The 27683-nt window shown below is 49.4% G+C and overlaps 1 protein-coding gene across 10 annotated transcripts in view; it reads left to right on the top strand.

Moving 5' to 3' along the window:
• CHST15 (carbohydrate sulfotransferase 15) overlaps positions 1–27683 on the top strand; it is a 77652-nt gene that overhangs the window by 34657 nt on the left and 15312 nt on the right. For 9 of the 10 annotated variants that reach the window (XM_028119912.2, XM_088019797.1, XM_028119911.2 and 6 more), the window contains exons 2-5: positions 8331–9395; positions 10061–10400; positions 12367–12513; positions 15634–15790. In XM_028119912.2, coding sequence (XP_027975713.1) covers positions 8850–9395; positions 10061–10400; positions 12367–12513; positions 15634–15790 — 1190 coding nt within the window. In that variant the 5' untranslated portion in view covers positions 8331–8849. Of the gene's footprint in view, positions 1–8330; positions 9396–10060; positions 10401–12366; positions 12514–15633; positions 15791–24192; positions 24448–27683 lie in introns of all 10 variants that reach the window. The other variant, XM_028119918.2, reaches the window with a different exon arrangement.

Consider the following 27683-nt stretch of genomic DNA (forward strand, 5'->3'; position numbering starts at 1 on the left):
GCACCAGGCCAGCCTCTGCAAACCTTGTCCCTACCCTGGTCCCACCCCCCTCCCCCCCACCGCCCATCATGCCCATCATACTTTGCAGCTGGAGCAGACACCCGTGCATGATGAACAAAGTCTGAATTGAGACGGTTTAAGACTTGGTGACCCAGGCCGACAAGGTGAATGAGGGAGGTACCTGCCTTGCTCCCCGTGTCCACCTCCTGCATGTCCAGTGCCCCCTGCCCTATATCTCTGTGCAAATCTGTTCTTTAGGAAAGAATTTCTTGGAGGGATGGGAAGGGACTGGGAGGAACTACCGGACTGTCCGAGGCCAGGCCAGGGTGATGGGGTGGAGGGGAGGATGGGCTCCCCGTTGATGAGGTGTGTGGGGGGGGAGACAGGGCTCAGGACACTGGACCTCTATGATGAGCTGTGCATCCTTGGGCAAGTACAGAATCCCATCGGGCCTCGGTCTCCTCATGTGAAATGCAGGCCTGAATGAGCGGGTACCCGCAGGTTGGATTCACTGGGGCCTGCCCAGGTGTTGACCTGGGCCCTGACTGCACACCATCGTTCTTGAGATGTTCCAGGTCTGTCATAGGATGAAGGACTTTACAGTAGAAGTCTCCAGGAACCCTCCACGAGTTCCTTTCTGCTCTTACCTCCCATCTGTAAAGAATTGGCTTGCGTAGCCCAGACTTTTAGACCTTTGGCGACGGGCACATTTCTGGATAACTGACCCTCCGTGGCAAGCACTGAGCAGGTTATGGATGGATGATCATTCTGAAGGGGCTCAGCTTTTCCCAAGTTGCACCCCCAGCTGTCTCAGACTCTCCAGGGCTCCCCACCCTCGTTACCGGGGCACCCAAATAATCCTAGTTGGCTCTGCTCATTAGCATCTTATTTCTGCTGTAAAACTTGGCTCTTCCTTCCTCATTCTCTGTGCTGCCCCTCACTGCCACCTGCCTCTTCTCATTCATTACTTCAGATTAGTGGCAGAAAGGAAAATTGGACACCTGTGCCTAGAATTATGTATACATGGCAAGCAAGTAGGCCTGGAGTGAGGGCCTGAGGGCTTCCCCTGAAGAATGCAAAGAACACCTGTCACATATTGAGGCTTGCTAGGTGCCAGATGCCGGATGAACCATTTTGTATCTATTATCTCATTTCCCCTTCATATCCACGCTAGGCAACTCAGATGGTTTTACTCCCACTTCACAGATGAGGGAATAAAGTCACAGAATGGTCAGGGCAGTTGCCTGAGATCATTCAGCTGGCAGGGAGATGAGTCGGACCAAAATGCGGGTCTGCCTGACTCCAAAGCCTGCGACGCTTGGTTTGGATTGCTCAGAAAACATTTTTTGCTACATCCCAACTTTCTACCTAGTTGCAAATCATCGGGCCTCTAGACCAGATGCAAGGGAGGTGCTGGCTGCATCCTGTGCAGATCCGATCACAGAGGAAACACCTGTTTCTTAAGGATGTATTTTATGGGATGTAAGAGTAGTTGGGAATGTATTTTCTGCATGGGAAGTAGTCATTATTAACAATTATGTTGATGATGAACTTACTATACAGTCAAGTATGCTTTAAAAATAATTTTTAAAAACTGCCTGTGTTTTGGATGACACACATTTTGGGCCCTCCAGGAAGACCCTGCAGGTCGCACAGTGTGAAAACCCCTGTTTTAGACAAAGCACGGATGAGGGGTCTCTGTCATCAGGAAAGGTGCAGTCTGGCAAAGATGAGGCTACGGGAAGGGCTTGCTCAAGGAAGCACCGAAGAAATCACAGTGGCCCCAGAGCGAGGCAAGGAGGAAGGTGTCTTTATCAGGAAGTGGGGAGAATGGGGTCAGTTGTCCAGATAGCAAAGCAGAACAGCTGAGGTTGTCATAAACACACATTTTGCCAGAAAGTGACCTGGTGCGTGACGTTTGGGCCATTATGTCTTGTTCAAGAACAGGTGCCATCTGGGTCTTCTGCACTGTTTTGGCATATCTGTTTCTGGCGTTAGCCAAGGGGTTCTGTTAGGCAAAAGCATTGATTCAGTTGGTGTACTGGGTCTTTGGATGAATTGCTTTGGCCTGAATTGCTCATGATTTGCTTTGCTCATATAAACACACTTTTTGGAACTTAATAAACGTAAAATTATACCGGTTTAACTTAGTAGCACCTAGTGTTTAGAACCCGTGAAAGAGTGTATCAGTTACCTTCTGTCACATACCAAACGACCCCAAGCACTGCCAAGCCGCCATGTTCTTCCCATGGTGACGGCAAAGGTGCAGAGGGCGAGTGGGTACATATGACGTGTCTTAAGCCCTGGGCTTGGGACTGGCACCTTGTCACTTCTGCCTCATTCTGTTGGCCAAAGCCAGTCTCCACACTCAAGCCAAAGGAAGGAGACGTGTATTCCGCTCCTCTCCTTGAAGGAGCTGCACAGTCATTCGTGTGACAGAAGGTAGAATACAGGGCAGGATGATAAACAAACCAATAATGCAATCTACCGTAAATAGTAATCAACTGCTACTTACCAAATACTTCTCGTGGGCTGGGAGTATGTCTATATAAAAAGAGCCAACATTTTCTTTAAAGATTTTATTTATTTATTTGAGATAGAGCGAGAGTGAGAGAGAGAGAGAGAGAGAGCACAAGCGGGGCGGGGGGGGAGGGCAGAGGGAGAGGGAGAAGCAGGCTCTCCATTGAGCAAGGAGCCCAACACAGGGCCTGATCCCAGGACCCTGGGATCATGACCTGAGCTGAGGGTAGACGCTTAACTGACTGAGTCACCCAGGTGTCCCCCAAGAGAGCTGATTTATTTAGCACTTGCTATGGGCTGCTCTTCTAAGCACTTTATATGAATTGATCACTTTGCTCACAGCAATGCTATGGTGTAGGTCCTATAAGTATTCCCCATTTACATGCAGGGAAACAGGAGGAGAGGAGTATAATGACTTGCTCAATGTCAAAGCCTCGTATCCTGGCTCCAGGACCCAGGCTCCAGTGCTGTGATTTGTTACTGTCAAGGATTTCTTCTGAGAATCCAGAGGCCCAGATCACTTAAGTGACTCACCTAACGTCACCAGGTGGACACTGCTTTGGTATCCTGGCCCACAGGACTGACTGGCTTCCTTCCACTATGCTGTAGCCAGTGAGTGATCATCGAGGGTCGTAGCTTTATTCTGTTGATTGACTGCATTGTGATCAAAAGCATAAAACTCCAGGTATAAGGTTGAATCTGGTAATCTCTTGTTAGTACAGGACTCTCCAGGCTTACTGCTTCTCGGTCTCAGAGATAATCTTCCATCTTTGAGTTAAATATGAAAAATATTCCTTCTTGTACTTGTTGATGAATGTTCCTTGAAGAAATGTATTTCCATATACATAGCCAAAGAGAAATATCAGCGGTTAGACATGCTAATCAGAAGAAAGCCTTGTGTTTTAGTAAAGATTACTTAAGACCCATCAAATTTTTTTTTCCTTCAAACATTCAAGTAAAATAATGTAATTAGCTATTTTTTCCTCTCTCCTCCCAGAGGGCAGTTGTAAATGGTCTGCCTAAATGAAGCTATTTATTTAAATCCGTCCAGATTTCTTTTGAAGTTTTGTACATCTTTCTTCTGCTGTATCAGCTCATAGCTACAATAATTTAATAAGCTTTTCCTAGGGTGAAATTGGATGCCCTTTATCGATCTTACACCGAGGGGGCATTCAATTACTTACTCTAAAGTGGTATTTCTGGGTCTCTCAATTACAATTTTGTTATAAATGGCTTGCTAATGATGCTTGGGGTGCATAGGTTAATAGGGGGCATCCTAGCCAGGGCTGGGTAATTGAACGCTTTCTATTTTGGGACCAGTCATCTGATCTCGCACAGGGGTACGGGTTCCCACACTTGCTGTCTGCCTCCATCAGGCACAGCCCTGAGCCCAGGCTGGGAAGCGATCTCACTGAAATGTATACCTGAGTACTTTGGTTTAGTATCTGCATGGGAGCGCCAAGGGTCCTGACTCATCTGAGTCGACTGGCACCAAAACGGGAACATTCCAGATAGGTAAAGTGCAAGGGACATGCGTTGCTTATTTTTTTAAGGAAGAACCACCTGAGTGTGAGGTTTCTGCGGGACTGTTCTCAGGATGATTTGTGGCATATGGAAAAGGCCAATTCAGGAGTAGAACAGCAATGCTTTTCCCTTCGATACAGTCACATTAATTCGATTTTTCTTCACTGCATTACATTACTTGATAGTTGTACATCTTGTAAAGATCCTTTTGAGAGAATATGTGGCGTGCATCCTTTTTTGCACTTGGACAAATCTCAGCACAATACTTCTCCTGATCTCCATGTGGCTGGCTTCCTTCTCATCATTCAGGCGTCCCCTCCCAACTACTCTTCTTTGGACATCCTGCTGCTGGACCTCCTTTCCTGTCAGGCTGCAAGGCTCACCTGGGGGGGGAGGTCAGTGCACAGAACGGCCCCTGACCACGAAGAATGATCTGGCCCTAGTGCTGCATTAGAGAATGCCTATTGTCATGGTTTCATTGTTTTCTCCTTTTGTATTTTCTCCATAGCTTTTATTGGTGTCTGAGATGATCTTATTCCTTTGTCACATCCATTGTCTGTTGCCCTGTAGCCCCTAAATCCTGGTGGGATATAAGCTCTAGGTGGGGAAAAGCCTCCCTGTCGTGGTTTCTTCTGTACCACTCCTGTCCAGTCAGCCAGGGCTTGGTCTGGAAGCCTCAAAGCTCCAGGCCCTGCACTGACAAGGGCCCCAGCTGTGAATGGGATATGGTCATAGGACTTATTTTTAATCGACCTCATCAAGGGGTATTTTATGTACTAGATACTGGTCATATGTTTTGGTAAAACTTATAAGATAGTTATATATTGTTTCCCCATGCAAACAAGCTCCAGCTCTCCAGACACCAGCTGAATTGCCCTACAATTCAGTTCAGTTCCCATAGTAAATACCCTGAGCTCGCACAGACCCCACAAGTTAAGGGCTCAGTCCCCCAAGACTGCCCCAACTTCAGATGCCAGTTACAAGTATGGGGTCCCAAGGCTACCCAACTTCTGTCTGATCTGGCTACAAATTCCGAGGTTCTCACAAGGCCCTCCTTAGGTCTGATAATTCCCGAGAACTCAGGAAAGTGCCTTATTTACAATTACCAGTTTGTTATAAAGGATACAGCTCAGGAATAACCAGATGAAAAACATGCCTGGGGTAAGACATGGGGGGAGGGGAGGGGAGTCACCCTCCCAGCCCCTCCACGCGTTCACCAACTAGAAAGTTCTCCGAATCCTGTCATTTCGGGGCTTTTGATGGAGGTTCCGTTACATAGGCATGATTAATAAATCATTGGCCGTTGATGATTAACTCACTCGCCTCCCTGGAGGTTGGGGAAGTGGGGCTGTAAGTTCTAACCTTCTGTCTAATAGAGGCTTAGGCTTTCTGGGCACCAGCCCCATCCTGAAGCTATCAGGGGTTCCCCCAAGAGTCATCTCATTAGCATAAATTCAGCTGTGGTTGAATGGGGCTTGTCATGAAGAACAAAAAAGATGCTCCTCTCACCCCTTCACTTAGGAAATTCCAAGGGTTTTAGAAGCTATTTGCCAGGAACTGGGGACAAAGACCATGTTTATTTTTTATTCTGTTACCCCCCCATCTTCTGTTGGCTTTGGGTCTCTACAGCCCCACCGCATCTACAGCAGTGCCTGCTCCAAGCTCCCCTTCCGAAGAGATCCGCCCAACAAAGGAACAAACAGGTGATGAGTTGTCGCCCCAGGTCTCGGCTCCCGAGCTGTTTTATGTTTAAGAAGCAAGACTGGAGTAGAGGTCTGGCTAGAGGGTGCAGCCTGCCCAGGGGTATAAATGCTTGGGCTCAACCATGTCCCGGAGCCTCCCTGTTGGGCCTGTCAGCTTCCCTGACGACCCACATCTCTTTCCTTACTTGGCTTGTAAGAAGAAACCTTTGTTTTTGTTTAGGAATATTTCGCCCATTCTGTTGGGTCCAGATTTTGTACATTCTTGTCTTGGAGCTTCCAAGACTCTGTTTTAAAAAAAAAATCTAATTGGACTTTCTGCAGCCAGAGACACAGAAGGGTGTGAACACGCTCCCCACTGAGATCCTGGTTGGAGCCTCCTTTTAGCCCCGCTTGGCCTTGTCTTTTTAACATGTAAAAAAATGTTTTCTTGGCTTAGCGATAGGATTTCCAAGTAGGGGATCTTGCCCTTTTGTTTCTTTGGTTTGGAAGAATTGTTTGTACCAAGTGATGGGTCAAGGGTGGTTGAGTGAATGGGAGGCAGGGGTTTGGCCTCGAGGCTCCTGTCACGTCCCTCCAACTGCTCTCAAGAGATGTGCGGGTGGCGGAGCCCCGGGTGTTGGCCTGGTTCCAGAACAGTTTGCTCCTGCACACCCCCACTCCTCTGCTCTTCCCAGAACTGCCCTGACCCCAATCTCGGCCTCCCCTAACTAGCATTTCACAAGCTGGTTCCTTGCGACATTAGTGAGAATTCCGTGGCCAATTATGTTTTGGAAATTTTGCATCTTATATTCCTCTCCTGTGGAGTCACAGGGCTCATTAGCATATTAAAGGCCCCCAAAAGTCCTGTTGTAAAGAAATCCATTTGATTGCCTCCATCTTACCTTTTCTCCGAGTAATTTAAGCACAGAACACATAACAACATGCAGAACATTCAGTGGGAGACACTTTAGGAAGCACTGCTTGGCTATTTCTTGATCAGTGTATTTTGATAAAGCACAGGCCTTTCTGTCCAAGGGAAGGGAAGTTTCCTGCTGGTGAGTCCTCATTATTCAGCCTTCCAGCCAATACAAGGAGGCTTTAACTCAGGGTTGGTTAATCCCACCTTCTCTGGGGACAGGTAGGATTATTTGAGGGCTGTGTGTGTGTGTGTGTGTGTGTCAAGTTGGAGGTGAGTCTACTGCCTTTGGGTAATTCTCAAGCCCTAAGGAAAAATAATGTGATAGGATCGCCCATCTTTGATTCCACTTTGAACATTCTTGGCATTCAATGACAATTAAAAATCATAATCATAATGGTCATTGATGATGCTATTATTGTTGCCTACCTTTTAGGGGACGCTAATAACTATGTGTAGACATTAAGCAAACTCTTTGTGTGTGTTAACTAATTTAGTACTTGCTGCAAGCTTATAAGGGAGGTAGTTTCACCCTAATTTCCTGGTCAGGGAGGAAAAGCTCAGAGACGTTGTATGGCCCACTGGAGGTCACACAGCTAGTTAGTGGTGGTCTGCCATTATTGGAAACTAAGTCTCCTTTTTTGCTGTTTTTACAACATCTAAAAAGAAGTGTCATCATTTGGGCAACAATACATTTTATAACCACAGAATTCTGTTAATGGATTTTTAAGAATCATGTTTTCCCCAGGATGATGAAAGTGAAAAATGATTTCAGGGTCTGAGTGTTATGTTACTCAGGGGAACACTGCATGTTGGGTTTAATTGCTTAATAACTTAAAGTCAAATGGTTTTTTTATATGATGCACTCTACTGAAGGAGAGAATCATTCCAGTGTTTCTAAATTTTCATTAACTTTTGCCTCCTAAACTGATAATAAAGGTTAGTTCTCGGTAAGAGACTATGGGTGCTGAGAGACTATGGACTCTGAGAAACAAACTGAGGGTTCTAGAGGGGAGGGGGGTGGGGGGATGGGTTAGCCTGGTGATGGGTATTAAAGAGGGCACGTATTGAACGGAACACTGGGTATTATACGCAAACAATGAATCATGGAACACTACATCAAAAGCGAATGATGTAATGTATGGTGATTAACGTAACATAATAAAATAAAATAAAATAAAATAAAATAAAAAGAGAGACTATGGGTGCTATTGGGAGAGAAAAAACATTTTCTCTGCATGCTCCTACCCTAACCAGGCTGCTTCTTGGATATTTTGTTGATTTAAAAGCGCAGATACTTCAGTTCATCTCTCAACTTACAGTCACTGACCATTCATGCATCTGGGAATGACTATGAAGTCTTGAGACTCGGGGATTCGGTACTTAGCTGTGGCGTGGCTGGGACATTAGAGGATATATGGGCTGTGCAAAATATGAGGTGTTTGATGTGGTGCTGGTGGGGCTGGTGCTGGAGCCACGTTTGGTGGCGGAGATTGAACCCCAAAGCCAAGCACCAGGGACCAGAAAGCTCTCCTTTTATCCCATGTGATTTTCTATGACTTGCTTGTGACCCAGCAGACTGACTGAAACCTAGGCGTGGAAAAGAGAGCTTCTCTCCTGGGAAGGTGTTCCCAGGGTTATGGCTATCATCACGTCATGTAATAAAACCTCTTTTCTTTGTTGTTCAGGTAATCTGACATTTTAAAGATTTTGCTCCCCCTGAAGAGGAAACATTTTAAAGGAGCGTGGGATGTAGAAGAAATCTTCACGGACCTCTCCAAGGATGGCAGGCCAACCCATCCCTCGCTGAGACCATGATCGCTTCTAATCTCCTGGGTGTCTCCATGTTCTCCAGCGAGAATTTTTCCATTTCATTTTGTGCCATGGGAAAAACCTGAAGGACAGGCAGAATTGCTCCCACACATGTGGGCTTTTCTTAAGATTGCAGTAGCTCTTACAGAACATGACAGTTGGAGATCACTTCTTTTTGTTGTCTTTCAGAGTTGAACCAAAGAAGGCCCTTCCTCATCCTCCAGGGCTTTGGTGCCTGCTCATTTTTATATTGTTTGTTTCCATTGCTTGTGCCTTAAAACCATCTTATCTAATCGAAAGACATCCTTAAAGTTTTTCCAGCACAACTTGCATGCATCCGGGCTCCTCAGGGGCTCGCCCATGGCTCTGTGGGCCAGCTGTCCAAGGGCATTACCATGAGGCACTGCATTAATTGCTGCATACAGTTGTTGCCCAATAACGAGCACAAACAGCAAGTCGGCTGCGGAGGAGGCCCCCTTCATGGTCACCCGGAGTGCCCTGCGTGCAAAGGAGAGAACAAAATTGTGCTCCGGGTGGACGGTAAGCAGATGAACTTGCTTGCTGTTCTCGAGGTGAGGGCCGAGGGGAATGAGAGCTGGGGCAGGTTTCTGCGCTTCAAGAAGGGGAAGCGATGTAGCCTCGTGTTTGGACTGATGATCATGACCTTAGTGATGGCATCTTATATCCTTTCTGGGGCCCACCAAGAGCTTCTGATCTCCTCACCTTTCCATTACGGAGCTTTCCCCAGCAATCCCAGCTTGATGGACGGAGAAAACCCTAGTGACATGAAAGAGCATCATCACCAACCCTCTGTAAATAATATTTCATACGTCAAAGACTACCCAAGCATTAAATTAATTATCAACAGCATCACAGCCAGGATAGAATTCACGACCAGGCAGCTCCCAGACATAGAAGATCTCAAGAAGCAGGAATTGCACGTGAGTAGCCTTCTGCTAATCTCGACTGATAGATTGAATTTTTAAAAATAGATGCTTCCTTTTCTGTCACCATCTTTGGGAACACAGTAAAGAAAAATGGCCAAAAAATTTCTCAGGTGTAACAAGGATAATTTGACAGCCTCACACGTCAGAGGGCCCTGGAAGAGGGCTGTCTGTTCACGATGTTTACACCAAGGAGGAAATTCGAGGTACTGAATAGCGAAGCTAGACATACCCAAGGACCACCCCTTCTCCTAATTCCATTGGAGGACTTGAAACACCGCCATGGTGGTTAAACTTGTTTTTGTAGATCACCATCATCCTGTTTCTATTGTGTGCTAATTAGTATTTTTGTCTCTAATGGTCATTTAAATACACAACTAGTAAAAAGATTCCAACTGTGAAATTTAATTAGATTGCTGTGTGCGCTGGCGTGTGCATGTAGGATGGATTTTGAGTAAGCTTTTTTATTTTGGGCTAAGGAAAAACATGGTCTTGGCCATGTACCAAGTTTTGCTTTATTTTAGTGTTTAGCCATTGTCAAATAATACTTCAAATGTGAACACTGTAGCGAGGATCAGGGCATGACCGCACCATGGTTAGAACGTGTTTTTGCTAATTTCCCCCCTCCGTGTGTCTCTCCCTCTCTTTCTCTTTCATTGCAGATGTTTTCAGTAATCCCCAATAAATTTCTTCCAAATAGCAAGAGTCCCTGTTGGTACGAGGAGTTCATGGGCAGGAACACCACCGACCCGTACCTGACCAACTCCTATGTGCTCTACTCCAAGCGCTTCCGCTCCACCTTTGACGCCCTGCGCAAGGCCTTCTGGGGCCACCTGTCCCACGCCAGCGGGAAGCACTTCCGCCTCCGCTGCCTGCCGCGCTTCTACATCATCGGGCAGCCTAAGTGCGGCACCACCGACCTCTACGACCGCCTCCGGCTGCACCCGGAAGTCAAGTTCTCCGCCATCAAGGAGCCCCACTGGTGGACCCGGAAGCGCTTTGGTGAGCGCGAGGGGTCCGCCGCGAGGGGCGGGGCGGGACGTGCGTGAGCGCGCAGGGTATCTTCCTGTCCCCGCCTCCTGCCTCAGTCCTTTAATCCTTAAGCCGCACACGTCTGGCGGGGCCGGCGCCGGGCGCGGTGCTCAGGGTCTTCGGGGAGGCAGGGCAGAAGTGAGGAAACACCCTGAGACACAGAAAGCAGGCAGTTCGCTAGTCTGCCCCCCCCCCCCACCCGCGCACAAACATCCATGGGGCTGGACCCAGCTCCCAGCCACCCAGAGAGCATTTATTAAGTGCCAGCTGTGTGCACGGCAAGGGGAAGGGTGCAGAATGGCAGCCGTTCTTGTCCTGAAGAGCTTTGGTACACGGGCCGGCAGTGAGTGGTAAGTGCCAGTGCCAGTTGCCAGGTGGGCGTTTTCCTGGGGCTGCCCCCGCAGCTCTGCACAGTGGCATCCTTAGCACCCCCCCACAGGGGGACACTTCCTGAGCACCCCCCCCCCCCGCCCCACAGGGCTGCCACACGGGGTGAGGTTCGAGCCTCTGGCTGGCCTCTCCGAGGGCTGTGAACACATCTTCGAGCTGCTTTGGGCCTCATTTTTTTCTCTGACCTGCTTCGTCCGTCTGCCTCAAGCTCAGAAGGAAAACCACATGGACATGATTCTGGGCGACCTTGCTCACAGGGGTGACTGTGGACACGGCCCCCACCCAGCCCGAGCCACCCCACGGCCCTCAGGTCACTTGTTTCCTCCTCTTAACCTTTTCCCTTCTGCGAGGAGACGTTCGGTCACTTTAACAAATGCCAAAGCTGGGGCGGGATTCGAGGGCGTGTTTTCATGTAAAGGACCAGATTGCTTAGAAGGGAATCTTAAAAGTTTTCCTTCATAGAGCCTAAGTTTAGATCAAGTCCCGTTTGTTTCCTGACAAATTGACTTAATCCTTTTGATGTTCTTCCTGGAGTGAACGAACAGAAGTGTAAATGTGTCTTTTGTGGTTTGGCAGAGGCAGCTGTGGGAGCCATGGTTTAACGTGGGGTGCTCTCCCTGCACAGCTCACCATTTGCCCTAATGAGAACCAGCCTCCCGCTGGCAGGGACGAGGGAAGCTCAGGGGCGTGCTTCTGGGATCCGGTACTCAGAGTCTCTTCGAACCTCTTGCTCTTCTGCACGTGGACGTTTTCCCTCCACTTTCCATTAACCGTGGTAGCTGTGGTTTGGGGTAGTGTGTTGTTAGTAGAGTTGCATGCAAGATTGACCCATTTTTAAGGCAAGGGGCAAATTTCGGCTGCATCGGTCAATGGCAGAACAACTAATGAGTTCAACCGTTTGTCTCGGGATTCCGGGACAATTCCCCTTGTTTGGACAGACAGACAAGCTGCTTGATCAAACAGGCCAGAGATAGAAGCTCAGATAAAAACTCCCTTTTCTGGGACATGTGGGTGGTTCAGTTGGTTAAGTGCCTGCCTTTGGCTCAGGGTCCTGGGATTGAGCCCTATGTCGGGTCCCCTGCTTCTCGCTCTGCCCCTCTCCTGCTCGGTCTCTTTCTCTCAAATAAATAAAATCTTTAAAAAAAAAAAAAAACCCTCCCATTCCTGTTTGATACAGAGTGTGCATTCTGGATGCTGTTGCCGCTCAGCCACTCGGGGCCCCACCTGGTGCACCTCTCAGCCAGCCCCAAAGTCTGGCCCTCCAAGCAGATGCGTTGATCGTTCTTGAACAGGTGTGCAATCCTGGAAGCCGCCACTTGCACCTGAATGGTGGTCTTCCACCCCTTGAAGTGAGCAGGTTAAAGAGGACAGCCAATTTGCAAACATTCTCTCTGCGAGCCCCTTCCGGCAGCTCACTTGGGTGGAGCCTCGGCTGCTGCATCTGGGCCCCTGGGCCTTTACATCCCTCTCGGTCACTCCCCAGGAGGCCATCCCCCCAGCAGTGGCCGCTTTGTCCTCAGTAACTCCTGCTTCTTGGTTCTCGTAGGGATTGTCCGCCTGAGAGATGGGCTTCGGGACCGCTACCCCGTGGAAGATTACCTGGACCTCTTTGACCTGGCCGCACACCAGATTCATCAAGGCCTGCAGGCTGGCTCTGCAAACGAGCAGAGCAGGATGACTAGAATCATTATCGGTAGGACTTCTGTGTAATTCCCCATGGGGGCTGCTCCCACCCTGGGCCTGGCCCCCACTCCCACGGGGCTTCTTCTGCTCTGGGGCCGGCCCGGCTTTTGCTCTGGCCTGCGGAACATTTGCAGGATGCCTGCCACCTTCCCCACCTGGCCGTCGCTCTCACCCCTGTGTAAAACGTTCACATCACTGACACAATTTCTGTAAAGCAGAAATGTTTAGCAGACTTTTTAGTTCTGTGGAGACTCCCGTGTACCTGTAATGGTTTTTTTCTAAAAGCTGACATTGCTTTGTTTTTATTTAAATTAAGCACATGTGCTTGGTTTCTTTTCATGACATACTGATCTGAGTTTGAATGGGGGATCATAGGCACAGGTAACCAATTAGTCATTGATTTAATACTGTGGCTTTTGGAATCCCTGGCCCCAGGGCCCTGTGAAGACAGAGGCAATTACTCCAGAAACAGATACAGCCCTAATGCATTGTTGGTGACTAATTGCTGTTGAAAAAGCCTAGCCACTGTCAAGTTAATGCCTTTAGACATTCAAAATGAGGTGGCTTGATTAATAATTTTTTTTTTTTTAATTCACAAGACCGTTTTATAAAAAACCTAACTGTTCACTTTTTGTATTGGATTCAGCTTAGGAGAAGACATTTATCCACTTACACCTTCTGAAAGAGAGAAATCTGGTCACATAGTTTCCTTAAATTGTACCTGAGGCCGCAGTCTGTATTTTTATTTTCCTAAGTCTATTATATTTTGATTCTGCAAATTCAGTGACTCTGTTAGCAACTAAAAGGAATTGTAATCAAAGATGGCTCTTTGCTTTTGACTCTTTCTCTCCTAGGAGATAGGCTTACATGCCTAAACCCTGAGTTATTTATTGTTTTGTTTTTTAACTCAAAGAAATCAAGTTCTGAGAGCCAGATGAGATCAGACATCACCCCCACCCTGGTGTGAATTGGCTACTAGCTATTTTCTTGCAGCCTTGGGTCCACACACTTCAGATCACAAGTCTAATTAATATTTGACTGTGACTCCCACACCGTATGCTTCTGAGAGAATTTCATGTTCTTATGAAAGAGCTAAAAATATACATCCTAGGGCTAGGAAATAGAGCCTAACATAATGAATGAAAAAGGAAAGCCTTAGTTTGGTTTTCTAATTTTACCTACTTCCAGATTTAAAAAGGAAAAAGAAAACATTTCGCTGCTCTGATATTTACCTAAAGCAGAGTTTGGGGAGTTTCATGTAGTGGAGAGGTGTGGGGAAAGCCTGCAGCTAACCCTGCCCGTGCCACCAGCCAGCTCTGTGCCATGTGACAAGTCTGTCTTCCTGTTCCTGAACTCAGCCTGCACGTCTGTACAATGGGCTCGTTGGACCGGCTCCATTCCAGCCCTGGAATGTGATTCAGCTCTGCTTCAGCTTCCTCTGGTTAGATCTTTGATACAGCGTAAGGGTCGGTCTTCCATCTCGGCCCAGGGGTCAGAGAGAGCCTTTCCTCAGTGGTCTGGGCTAATGGCTGGAGTCCTGAAGGATTCGAGCGGCCAGGTTCTCAGGGGTGGGGCTCTGGACACACTGAAAGGCCCCTGCCTCTGCTGTCATGGCACCTTGCTCTGCCCCGTCTAAGTGCTCACCTCAGGAGCTGATTGTTTATGGAGTTGTCAGCCTCCCCTAGATTGTGAGGTCGGAGGGAGGGCATTGTCTGTCTTATTTCCCTCCTCTGTCCCTAATGCCAAGCACAGTGCCAGGCACCTAGTAGACACCAGATGAATGCTTTCTGGATGGATGGATATGAAATGAACAGAGGACGAATGAATGGATGGATGGACGGATGGATGGATGGATGGACAGACGGATGGATGGATGGACAGACAGATGCACTAGCGGATGGACAAATGTTGCTATGGTTGTAGAAGTAGTTTGTTTATGAGATTTGACAGAATTGTGCCTTCATTTTAGATACTTCTCTTGTTCTAATATTCTTATATTCATTGTGAGTAGAATTTTCAAAGGACTTCTGATTGACTTGTCTTTCCTGTATCCTAAGGTATTATCTTTAAAAAAAAGAGAGAAGAAAGGAAAGACCAGAACAGAAATGCTCACCTGAATGTGATTGCACATCCAACAGAATAGATAGGGCCCTGCCAACTCCCTGCATTATTGTGATGCACTCATCACTGATCAAAGACACTAGTCTTTTGGCTTGGATTTTCCCTGAATAAGTGGCTTTGAGATATATTAAATACCCATGTAAAATGTCGGGAAATTGAATTTGTACGTAATTGATCGATTTGCCTTTCTTTCTAAATCTCTGAAGAGTCTTCTAAAAAAAATAGTCAGGGAATTGATTCAAGTATCTGAGCAAGAGATGTTGAAATGTGTATATCTTGGCCTCATGGCTGTCCTAGAATGTGTATTTAACATTTCATCCTTCATTCATACAGACCATGATAAGAAAGGGCTGGACCCACTCCCTGTCCACCCAGGCAGCACGGAGTGAGTGCCAGCTGTGCGCAGGGCCATGGGGTGGGTGGGCACGCAGGACACAGCACCTCCAGACTGGGATCCCGTGAGCCCTCCCGTGAACTCTTCCTCTCGTTTGGTCTCACAGTGTGCCCGGGACCAGCCATGGGTTGTGATTTCATGGAAAATCTGATGCAGATTGCATCTAACTTCCTAAGGAGTGTCAGCCACCGCAAACTACTTCCTCATCCCTGCTGCTTTTTAAAGGGAACCATCTAGTACATTCTCAGTGGGCCTTTAAAATGCCACAGATCTGTGCACCATGAACAATGTCAAATATCATGAAATTGGGAGGCCAGATGCTGGGAGAGGGTTGTTTTTTTGCTTTGTTTTTTGTTTTGTTTTGTTTTGTTTTTACACATCCTGGAGAGGAGCTGGGAGGAAGCAGATGCTCAGTGTTGCCTGGATCACTTTGATTTCCAGACAGAGACCTCTGGGCGGGAACAGGGGAGGTCACCGTGGCAGAGGGGCCTTGTCAGCTTCCTCTTCCTGGAGTCCCGTGTGCCCCCGGTGGAGCCTGGTTTGGTCCCTAGCACAGGCTGCCCCGTGGGAGCGTGTAACTCAGCACTGCTCATTTGCAATGTTCTGTGTTTCTAGGGGAGGCCAGCGCCTCCACCATGTGGGACAACAACGCCTGGACCTTTTTCTATGACAACAGCACAGATGGAGAGCCGCCCTTTCTGACCCAGGACTTCATCCACGCCTTTCAGCCAGACGCAAAACTGATCGTCATGCTCAGGGATCCTGTGGAGAGGTGAGCACTTTGGATTTCTTGTATTTGGGGCAAAAGGGCAGTTTTGAAGAACAGCCTGCCTTCTCATCATGAACAAGATCGTCCCTCTTTTTTTTTTTAATTTAAATAAACAAGCTTAACTTGCAATGTTACTGCTATTTCTTATGTAAATGTTATTGTTGGTGCAATCTTCACTGGGTCTAAACAAATTGTGGAGTGTTTTAGATCTTCTGACCGTGGCCCGTGGGCTTTCGGCCTCTGGCCTGTTTGACCTGGGAACGTAGGACCCTCTTCGGGTACTGTGAAGGTGTGCGAAACCCCCTTGGAATCGGGATGTCAGAGTTTGCCAAGGGGTTTGGCTCCCACGATTCCTGTGTCCCGACCTGCATGAGCCTTTATCCCTGTCAGCTCTGAGAGTTCGGTCTCCTACTTGAAAGACCGAAAGGAGGAGAGATGATGGTCAGGGCTGCTCTGTCGTAAAAAAGCAGGGGTCACCCACTGGGCTGAGGCATAGCTCACGTGAGACTGGGCATGGGGGTGGCCGGGCCAGCACTGGTGAGGCTTGAATCATGATGAAGCCAGTGGGGATCGCAGAAGCTGGGGGCTTCCGGGACCTGAAAATCACTTAGCGCGACAATCTGCATGATACCATCCCATCAGAGAGAGGGGCCCTCAGGCTGCTCCAGGACCCTCAAGTGGGAGTCCCCAAGAAGACCAATACAGCTCTGTAACGGTACTCTTCCTGTTTTGCAATCAAGTCTGTCTTTTGGGAGCATCCGCCCTGGATCCATTCTGTCCCCATAGACCGAGACAGACCCAAGGGACACTCTCCCCATGCGGGAGAGGCTGCCCGATGTTGAAGCAGACCCAATCCTCTGTGTCTCCCTTTTCTGCCTGCCTCTTGTTACGGGTTGAATTAGGCCCTTCACAAGGATGTGCTGAAGTTCTAGCCCACCCCCCCCCCCCATACATGTGAGTGTGATCTTATTTGAAAACAAGGGTCTATGCAGATGGACTCAAGTTAAGAAGAGGTCCTGTTGGATTAGGGTGAGCCCTGATCTGGTGGTTGGTGTCCTTGTGAGAAGAGGAAATTTGGACACAGGGAGAGCACCATGTGATGATGGAGGCAGAGACTGGAGTGATGTGTCTGCAGGCCAAGGAATGCCTAGGATTGTCAGCTAGCACTGGCAGCTGGAGACAAGCCTAGGAGGGACCCTGCCTTGGAACCCCCAGTAGGAACCCACCCTGCTGACACCAGGATTTCAGACTTGCATCTTTCAGAAGTACCAGAGAATAAATTCCTGGGTTATAAGCCACAAGATTGTGCTGGTTTGTTACAGTAGCCCTAGGAACCTAATAGACTCTGTGAATACCTTCCTTGGATGGGCATGCATTCCTGGCCTCACATCCTTGCCAATGATGATAAGAAGACATGTTTGTCTTCTTATCCTAAAATGTAGAAATTTTAGGAAGTACACTGGAAAGCTATAAATGAAAACGATTATAAAAAGCACCTACAACCTCCCACCAGATAGCTGTTATTTGTATTGGTTACATTTTCTTCCAGACTGCTTACCTGTGCAACTAAGTGGTGTGTTTGTGTGTGTGTGTGTGTACACACACAATTGTAAATACATAGAGTCTTACATCTTGCTTCGTTTGTTTCACGTTGTTGCCCCCAGAAGGACATGCCTCAAACTCCTGCCCTGCTCGCTGCTCCCTGAATTTATCTCTGTGTCCCTTCCGTGGAGTTCTCAAAATGGCCCCTGTGGCTCTCAGTGTGACCTGGTCAGAGGGGGGCTGGATTATCCCCCTCTGTCTCCATCCCGGCAGCCCTCCTGGTGCTATACCATAAGGCACATCTATATGCCCCAGATGGTTCCACTCTGGTTCTGTTCTCTCAGCCTCAGGAATCCCTCTGGTCCAGTTCTGAGGCAGACACTGACCTTGGAGCAGCTCGCCTCGTCCTACCTGCTAGTTCCCACGCTTTGGAGGCAGGAGTTTGGCCCTTCTGCTCACGGAGTGGGCAGGTCCTCCTCAGTCTGAGAACAGTTGACACAAACCAGTGGTGCTCTTGTGTAGACATGATTATGTAACTGTCAGCCTTGAAAGGAAAGGCTCAGGGACTAAGTGACCCCTTGCCGCCCACTGAGGTGTTTTCACAGCTGCTCTGCCTCCCTCCCCCAGACAGCCCCCAGCTGCAGTTCACGAGGTTGGAACATTCTCTCAAGAGTGCACTTTCTGTTCACCGAGTGTCTTCCTGTCACATCTCCCTAGTTTCTCCTTCTGAAGAAGGTCACACTGCACCTCAACCTTAGCGGGCCAAGAGAGTGAAAACTGCGACATTTTGTCATTCCCTGGGCATAGAGCAGCGGGAACTGGTCTGTGTCTGGGCTTGTTTGGTGTGTATCAGCCCTGTTCTAGGCCCCAGGCATGGGGAACTCACGGCTGGTTGCAAGACAGGAATTGCTATGGTTGTTACGGTCTGTGGATTCAGCTGGAGCAAGAGGGGAGATGAGAAGTGGCTCAGAAGAGGGAATGAGCTTCAGGTGGGGAAAAGCTATGCTGGAGGAGCCGAAGCCAGGCTGGGTTTTGAAGGACAAGTAAGAGTTTGCCAAGTCAACAAAGAAGGAACGTGGTTGAAAGGAAGAAGCCTTCTGAACAGGGAGATCGGTGAGGACAAAGGTAAAGACCATGGGTTCTCTTGTTGGAGAGTGGCGTCAACTTCCCTACATGTGTCCCTCTTTTCCTGCAGTCCTGATTCTACCTCTGAGGACATAAGCGCCATCAGGCGAGCCTTTGAATGGGGAGGGTCATGGTGCCACCCGGGTTCAGACAGCGAGCCAGAAGCAGGACCTGTCAAAGTCTGCCTTCCTTTAGGAGGATCAAGGGCCACCAGATAGCACTTCCAAGTAGTCACCATGTTTTGTTTGGTCTGCTTGCTTTCTGGAACAAATACTTTGTCTATTATAGGAACTGAAAGTGAAGATTTCTTACCTTTCTGTTGATTTCTTACCTTTCTGGTCCTCAGCAGAGCTAGTTCATCAATTCAGATATTTGTTGAGTCCTGACCACATGTTGGGCACTGTGCTGGGTGCTGAGCATATTCATATCCCTGAGGGATGAAGGCCCACCCAGTACCTACCCTCTGGGAGCTGGCACTTTTACCTAGAAGTGAGGCCCTTACTCTCTCATGGTGGATGTCGTGGTGCCAAGGGGGGGATGGCAGGATGCCATAGTGACAGCCTGCATTAGGAGGCTAACCCCGTTGTTGGGTTGCCTGCTACGTTAGTCATCTGCATAACAAATCACCCCAAAACTCAGCAGCTTAAAACACCCCACACCCCACACCTGGTATTGCACAGTTTCTGTGGGTCAGAATCTGGCACAGTTTACTGCATCTTCTCCTTCAGGATCTCTCCCAGGGCTGCTGTCAAGGCTTCACCACAGTGGGGTCTCATCCAAAGGCTTGACTGGGGAAGGCTCTGTTTCCAAGCTCACATGCTTTCAAGCTCATTGGCAAAATTCAGTTCCTCAATGGCTGTTGGAAGGAGGGTGTTCATTCTTCGCTGGCCGTTGGCTAGAGGCTACCCTAAATGCCTTGCTTCTGGGTCTCGCCAACATGGCTGCTTGCTTCATGAGAGCCGCCAGGGAGAGAATCAGCGGGCAGGTCAGAAGGCACGATCTTTTGTAATCTGATCACTGGAGTGTCAGCCCATCACCTTGACCACATTCCGTTGGTTAGAAGCAAGTTACGAGGGCCAGGCCACACTCAAGGGAAGGAGATGGCAGGGTGTGCATGCCAGGGAACAGGGATGATTGCCTACCACACCTGCTCCCCGTTTCCCTGTCTGATCGTCTAGGAACCTGGGCCCCAGCGGTGTGGCCAGGAGAAGAGAAGCTGCCAGCGCATGACCATGTCCAGAGACAGCGCCCGCACATGTACAGCGGGGGGTGTGTGTGTGTGTGTGTGTGTTCATGTGCACATTTTCTGTGTGGGTTACTGACAGCAACAGCTGTTCCATTGCTTTTTAAACGTTGATAAAAAGTATGCAACAATAGGAATTTCTTTTTTGAAACCCGTGACTCATGGCCTGTCTTAAATGTCTGGCTTATTCGCCATTCCAGCCGGAAAGGATGATAGATACTCAATGTTTAGATTTTTTGAAGAAACAAACACTTGGAACCCCTGTTCCCATTAGTCTAACTGGGTCCCAGGCCATCAGCCCGCTTGGGTCATTCCGTGACCTTGCTCTTCTGCAGGGGAAGGTTCTAGGGGTTGCTTGCTGCCAGTGGGATTAGGCTAAACTGTTCTTTCCATCTACAAATTGGTGGGGGTGGGGGTGGAGTTTATTTTTAGTTTCAGATTCACATTTAGCCTTTATTTCTAGAATTGATCCGAGGTAGAGGGTTTTTAAAATGTTGCAATTGCACACAGAATCAAATCAATCACTTTTACGTTTCCAGAGAAAGATGCAAATGGTACGTTTCCAGAGAAAGATGCAAATGGTAAGTTTGTTGTTCCCTGCTCTGGAGGAGAACAGAGGATTAGTGGAAGGCGGGTAGGCTGGTTCTTGTGGCCAGAAGGGCCAGCCTAGTTTCACGCTGCAAGTTTCTCTATGTAAGAGATAATGACAGTTTAAAAAGTGAAGCATTTCTAGGCCAAATTGGCGTAGTTAATTAAAAAGCAGAATTTTTCTTCTTTTAATTTGACTCTAAAGTGGGAAAGACTGTTCTTTTCAGCACATCTCCCGTTAGCTTCCCACCTCTTCATTTGTGAGTGGTTGACAGAGTTCACCTCGTAATTCAGAGGCTGCCTTCATTAACTGGGACAAATGGCTGGAAGGTGTTGAGCCCTCTTCACATAGTTTGTTCAGGGGACCCTTGGAGTGGGGTCACACGCCATCTGCTAAGGATTTTACCGTGTTTGTATTTTGGGTTTAATTCTGTGCATAATATTAATGCCAGGTATGGCAGTGACCAGCACAGGATGCTTGGTGCTCACGTTTTATCATGGGCGGGTCAAACGGGAAGGAGAACTGAGCTCAGTTAAGAGCGAGAACTTGATTTTGACGCGGGCACCTTGAGCCTTGACTCCTGGGGCATTGTTTTCTTTATCTGCTTGTAGAAACTGACTTTTTAACAATCCACTAGACTGGGTCAATAATTAGTCTATGTATGATGATGCACTAGGAAGGGAGGGGATGAAGCATTTAATGGAATGCATCCATTTAAATGCATTTGGTCATTTGGACAGAGTAATGAGCGAGGCTAAGCCTTTGGACAGGAGTCCTGGTTTCATGGATTTTACTCCATTTGCAAAGGGGAAGGTAAGGCCTGTGGGTAGTAAGTGGCAAACCAGGGTCACCTCGATAGAGTCATAGCCTTGGGGGACCAGATAGTCCCAGCTCTGCCCCTTTGGCAAGCTACTTGACCTCTCTGTGTCTCATTTCCTTATTGGTGAAATGGAAGGAAAATAGTCCTGCTTTTCGGGTTGTAAGAATAACTTAATATATGTAACCTACTTAAACAGTGCTGGACAAATGCGAGATATTATGTAATCATTAGCTATTATTACTAGGTCACAGTAGTAGTAAATAATAACAGTAACCAGGGTGAGCACTCCTTTACTCACTATAAACAATTATTGGACACTTTGAAGTACTAGATGTGGGACATACATTGGAGGGCAAAATCCTTGTCTGCCCTCCTGGAGCCTATGTCCAATGGAAGGGAGGGGGGCAGCCCTCAATTAAGTGACCTCAGTGTTAACTCCAGGCTGCCTCTGTGCTAAGCCCTGTTCAGGCATTGCCTCACTTGGACTTGGCAAGTAGGTGTGTGGGCTCAGTGGGGCTAAGTCACCTACTCGCCGTCACCTGGTTAGTAGTGGCCCGGCTCGATTTGAGCCCGTGTTGGTTTGACTGAGGGGTCGAGCTGTCCTCCCTATCAGAGGCTGGTCCTTGGATGCAGACGTGGAGACAGCAGTGTGTGTGCAGGGGGTTTATGGGGCCCATTGTGGGACAAGCCAGGCAGTGCAAAGGGTCAGGCCGTGATGCAGTCACCCAGAGGTTTCCCCGAAGCCATCAGGAGCCATGCGGCTGGGACGGCTCTTCCGAGCTGTCGCCTGTGAGACCTCTCCGGAGTCATCCAGCAGCCACTGTGCGCAGTCTGCCCTGGGGAGGCTTCACCATGGGTGGAGCAGGTCTTTTCAGCTGAGGGCAGATGCTGGGCAGGACGGGACAGTGAGCCATCAGCAGGATGACTCCCCACTTTTGCAAAGCTCTGTGAGTGGTAAGGACCCCTGTCTTCCTGGGTGGCTAAACGTGGACTCCACATCAGCAAGATCCAGATGCCGATCCCAGGGCGACATCGCGCTCAGATGGCAGGAAGCCGTGCGGACCGAAGCTGCTGAATCACTGTAGACCTCTGACCTGCAGCAGGAATTTCTCTCGTCGCTCAGCCTGTGCTGAGGATCTTCTCCAAACAGCTCAACTTCTCTAGGTCCCTGGAAGCACTGACGTCGCTCCACGGACACGTTCTGCAGCAGGAGAGGGGTGCTGGCACGTCAGCGTCCTATGCCATATTCTCTGTCACATGTTTGCATGAGGATTAGAGGGCAGGCCGTTCCTCAGCGCTGATGGATCGGTCATTAACGTCCGTGATCTTAAAGAGAAATTCAGAGAACTCCTCTGTGGGCAGGAGCTGGAGTTGGGGAAGAGGCCATGGAACGTAGAGGTCATGACGGCCGTGGATCGATTCCACGCCCTGCCTCCCTCCCTCCAGCTCCCACTCTCGCCTTTGTCTTTACGACCCCGGAGGATGAAGGATCAGCGGCAGCCTGCAGGAGACTATAGTCGAGTGTCTCTCAGAGGCCTGTTTCCTGGCAAACTGAGGCATTTTGCATCTCAGAAGCGGTCTGTCTGGGTGTCACTGGCATGCCTTTAATGAGCCCTAAAAGTGGCATGAGGTCGCGTTCATAGGGCTGAACTGGGAGCCACCCTAGGGCCAGGGGGTTGGCCTCGGATGTCAGAGAGGGGAGGGCGAGCCGGCCAGGCCCCGACTACGGCAGCGCGGGCCCTCGTGAAAGTGCTTCGACGGCCATTCGGGAGTAACGCCTGGTGAGGGGCCAGATATTGTTACTGGGGAGAGAAAAATAGTCATGCTGAAGATTCCCATGTGTCTGACACAGTTTGTTTTTTGGGGAAATGCTTACAAAGTCATCGGCAGTCGTGAGAATTCCCACACGGATTGTTTGCAGAGCGCGAGGCACACCGGGGAGAGGACCGCCTCGTTGCTCCGTCTGCAGAGGCTGTGAGCTGTGGGTCCCCCAGGCCAGCATGGGGGAGGGCGCTCAGTCCACTCTGAACCGCCAGATCACTTCAGGGACCTCGATTAGTGAGGTTGGTGAGTTAAAGCTGTTCAAGGGAGGGTGTGGGACAGTGGCCACACTCTGTGGTGGGGTCCCACTGCCTGGGATCCAGACCTGGCTTTGCTGCTGCTTTACCCAGGGGTAGCCCAGTGATCCTGTGCACTTCCTATTCTTCTCTGCCAGCAGACACCTGCTATCAGGATCACCAAGAAACTGTGTGAAAGTGCTTTGTAAACGATGCCAGGCTTGTAGATCAAAGGGATGTTTGGTATCGTCTCTGAGAGGTTCTACCCTTTGTTCCATGAACGTTGACCAAGGACCCATGATTGGATGCTCTGGAAGAAACAAAGGTGAACCCAGAACCCTACTCCTGCTCAGGGGGAAGAGACGACCCAGCCCAAATGAGCTCAGTGAGCTGGAGATGTTGCATCCTTGTGGACATGTTTAGGTCCAAACCTGGATGTTCTTCTCTGGCAGGATATGAGCCTCATCAGTGTTACCCATGTGTAGGGCTTGGGTGACTCTCGACTTCTCCTCCAAGTGAGCTAGCCCGGTCAGTCCTGCTTCATTGTTCCTCATGATGAGAAATTCACAGCTTATGATTCAGTGAGACGGAAGGGCCTCCTTCCCGGCCACGTTAAATGGCCTTTATCTCTCTCCTTGTAGGGAAAAATACACATAATCATTATTGATGGCACCATATGAGAGGTCAGGAAGTTATTGATCAGTGATTTGACGTGGATGCCGGCAAATGGAGAATGATGAGGGGGCTCTCTGGGTTTCATTTTTGTAATCACCCTTCAGGTGGCTGTAGAACGGTGGAGATGTCATGGGGCGGGGGGCTGAAGCGGAAGACAAGAGTGTGCCCACCTCTTGGGGGCTCCTGGTGGAGGAAATAGGCCGTTCACATGTGTGTCATTGAGAAGCTGGCTGGCGGGGGCTCTGGGCGCTCAGCGAAGTCGGGGCCAGGACAGCCTGTGGTGAGCCCCCCTAGGAGCCGTCAGCTGCTCCCCGCCACCCACCACCTCAGCGTCCACCCCCGATCTTTTCTCAGAGCCCAGCTCTCCAAGACCTCTGATGCACGGAGCAGTAGCTGGAGAGAAGGCACTGCTCAGGCTCTTGAGACGGAGCTGATGCGGTCGAACTGTCCGTGTGCCCTGTGGGCGTGGGATCTCCGTGACTTCTCCCGTGAGCCACCCTGCGAACTGACAGGTTAAAACGGACAGTGACTTTCTGGGGGTGATGAAAATCTTCTGGAGTTGGCTGATCCGCTGAATTTGTGCATCTGCTAAAAACTACTGAATTGTTGGTATGTGGATTACATCCCAATTTTAAAATGATATGAACACAACCATGACAAAAGGAGGAGAAACCAGCTTCCCTAACTAGTGATGTTTGAGCTAGAACGTGCCTGGGTCTCCTCATTGTGGGAAGGCCGACCGACATCATCATTTAAGTGCTAAAACCGCCAAAATCAAATGAGTTGTTGCAACAGCCAATGACTATCAGCTTATGCAGGTGCCCAAAGGTCACTCTGGGAGTTCTGAAATTCTAATAAATACCTGAACGCTGTTTGTTGTTGCTATCATTTTCTGGATGCCCCGTGCAGTGCTCTGTAACCACATCGGCTTTTCCTGATCGTGGCAGTGAAGCCCGTCGTGTTTATCCTGAGCATTTGTTTGCCGTTCCATTACGCGTCATGATTGCTTTCTGTCTCCTGTAACTTATTAACTAGTTCTCTAACAGCCTTCCAAACCACCATGCACCTCAAACAATCAGAACATCAAAACAAAACCCCAAACCCATCGGCTCAGATGGCTAACACCCCGCTCTCATCAGCTGTTGATTTGGCTTGGTCCCTAAACTCGGAGGCCAGGGGCCGAGGCCTGTTGGGTCACGGGGCTTTGGGCTCAGGCAGACCTGGGTTGGTTTGGGCCCCAGCTGCAAAGTCGCCCAGGCTGCCTAACCTTGGGAAGCTCCCTAATCTCTCCAGGAGCCAGTCTTCTCCTCCTAAGACAGGGTGACGACACTCAGCTTGCGTCTCAGGTGGGGGGCCAGGTTGTGAACACGGAACAAGGACATGCGTGCAGTACCCGGCGCAGGGCCTGTGGAGGGGCGGTCCCATCAGGGATGGAAGCGGCGAGGACCGAGGCAGCTGAAGCCCACAGCACCTGCACTAGCCTGGCCTGCGGGGGCAGCCCACGGAGTAGTGGCCGCCGTTGTTGTGGTGGTGATCGGTCCCCTCACCTCTGCTCACGGAGGTTCTCTGTCGTTGAAGAGATTCACCATTGGCCTTGGTATAACTGTCTCGATTTTACATGGTGGGGCCTACAGTGATGGCCCTGATGGCCACTCCTCTGTCCCCATGGGAGAGACGTGGTCCCTTCTAGAGGCACCAGGTTGAGGGAGCCACCCCCTGCACACACATTCTCTCCTGCTCCCCCTCGCAGCAGTGCTGGGTCCCAGGATCCCTGCACTGCCCAGGCAGGAGCTGAGCCACACCTTCCCAAGGGCCAACCCCCCGTCACAGGGCTGCCCAGCAGCCTTCTAAAATAACCATAGCACAGAAGGCCCGGAATGTATTTGGACTTATATTTGGAATTGCTCTTGGAAACAGTCCTGGCCAAATGTAACACCCATCTGTTTGGGAGGGTTGAAGAGGAAGAAAATTAGGTGGTTCAGCAGAAGGGGGCTTGGCAGCCCCTAAGCTGCCAGGGGGCTGGCTGGGTTTCAGGGTCAGCTGGCTCACACTCAGCCCTGCCAGTCATGATTGCTCCTGCTGCCGGGGCCGCTCGCTTCATGCTGGACTATCCCAGCTGGAGACTTTTTCCCTTCAAACTAGTTCCTGAACCTTCGTCAGTCAGTCCTTCAGGAGCATGGTTCAGGTCTCCTTCCAGCCCAGGACAGCCTTATAGCCATTGAAACTTATTCTTCCTTCTAAGTCTTGCTTCTTCAGATGGAACAGCTCCTTCCCCCCACCATTCCCCAGCACTGAAGCAGGCAAGCATCTTTTGGGGTCCCCATGTGTCAGGGTGGAGCAGAGCGACACCCTTCCTCATTCCCAGTGCCCTACCTTTGTTAATGCATCCCGAGATTTGCATAAGTGTCCAGGCAGTTCTGTGGTGATTCATTATGAGCTTATGTCAGCTTAAACCTGTTGTGTATTATCCCTGCTGGCTTCTCTCCCCTACTTCATCATTCTACAGTTGATTTTAAAGTGGATGTTTAGATTTATCTCTTGTTACATGGGTGTGCCTACTCCAGCTTTTGGATCCTTATTCTTGATACATTTGCTGCCCTTCTCAACATTTTCTGAATGACTTTAAACTATCCAAGTGGCTTTCAGTCATCCTTGGTCACTACCTGGTCCTTTCCCCCCAGGAGAGTAGCTGCAGGGAAATCATAGCAGTGAGTATTGCTGACATTCTTATGAAGCATGAGCCTAATTCTTCAGGGAACCCAAATCGCGCTCCCCCGAAAGCGAGAGCTCATGCTTCTCCTTTGCCTTCCTTGTATCTCTGTGGGAAAGCGACCCTGTGCCCCCCATCCAGCTGCGCACTCAGGACTCCACCAGGGTCTCTGGGTAGGAGAGAGGTGCTGGCAGAAATGACTCCTCAGCCTTCTTGGCAATGGGAGGTTAAAACCTGCACACATTGCCTGGGGCTGTTGCAACGGATTTCCATAAACCTGGTGGCTTAAAGCAACAGAAATGTATTCTCTGGCAGTTCTGAAGGCTAGATATCTGAAGGCCAGGTGTCAGCAGGGTAGGTTCCTTATGGGACTTCTGAGGAAGGGACTGTCCCAGGCCTGTGTCCAGCTGCTGCTGGTGGCTCACAGCCCTGGGTGGTCCCCGGCTTGTGGCCGTGTCACCCCTTCCTCTCCCTCCGCCTTCATGTGGCCTTCTCCCCTGTGTCTCTTGTGTCCTTTGTAAGGACACCAGTCATCAGATTTACAACCCACCCTATATCCACGACGATCTCATCTCAGGATCTTCAACAGAATTTCGTCTGCAAAGACCTTGCTTCCGAATAAGATCCTATTCACAATTACTGGGGACATATTCTGGGGGTATCTACAGAATCCCCACAGAAGGGATGGCCATTCGTTGTGATGAATAGAGTCTCTGCTCAGATGTTTTTGACAAAGAGGAGCGTGAAGGGCGTATGGTCACAGATCTACATCCTGGCACGCACGTGGGCTCCAGGGAATCCCGAGGCCCACTGCGCATTCTATGGGCGGACCCGGGTTCCTGGAGGGTCTGAGAGGCCAGGGCCACCGCCCTCCGCTCTCCTGAGGAAGTGAGCCTGGCCTGTTTGTAAAAGGCCTTGAGCCTGCCTCATAGGTGGGGTCCTGGGTTCATCTCACCTCACCTCAAACAGATGACAATCCGTAGTCCCCTCTACCCTCCTGCCCACTACCGGGCCTGGCCTGGCCTGGTTGGAACATCAGCCGCGTTCCAGTTTATGCTCTGTGATTCCTTCCTGATTTCTAAAGAATTGTATGGAATCAGCATGAAGTTACTTGGTGTTTAAAATTGAGGCAGGT

This window comes from Eumetopias jubatus, unplaced genomic scaffold, assembly GCF_037043125.1.
Source record: "Eumetopias jubatus isolate StellerSeaLion01/CBP00866 unplaced genomic scaffold, mEumJub1_p1.0 scaffold_17, whole genome shotgun sequence".
Lineage (NCBI taxonomy): Eukaryota > Metazoa > Chordata > Mammalia > Carnivora > Otariidae > Eumetopias > Eumetopias jubatus.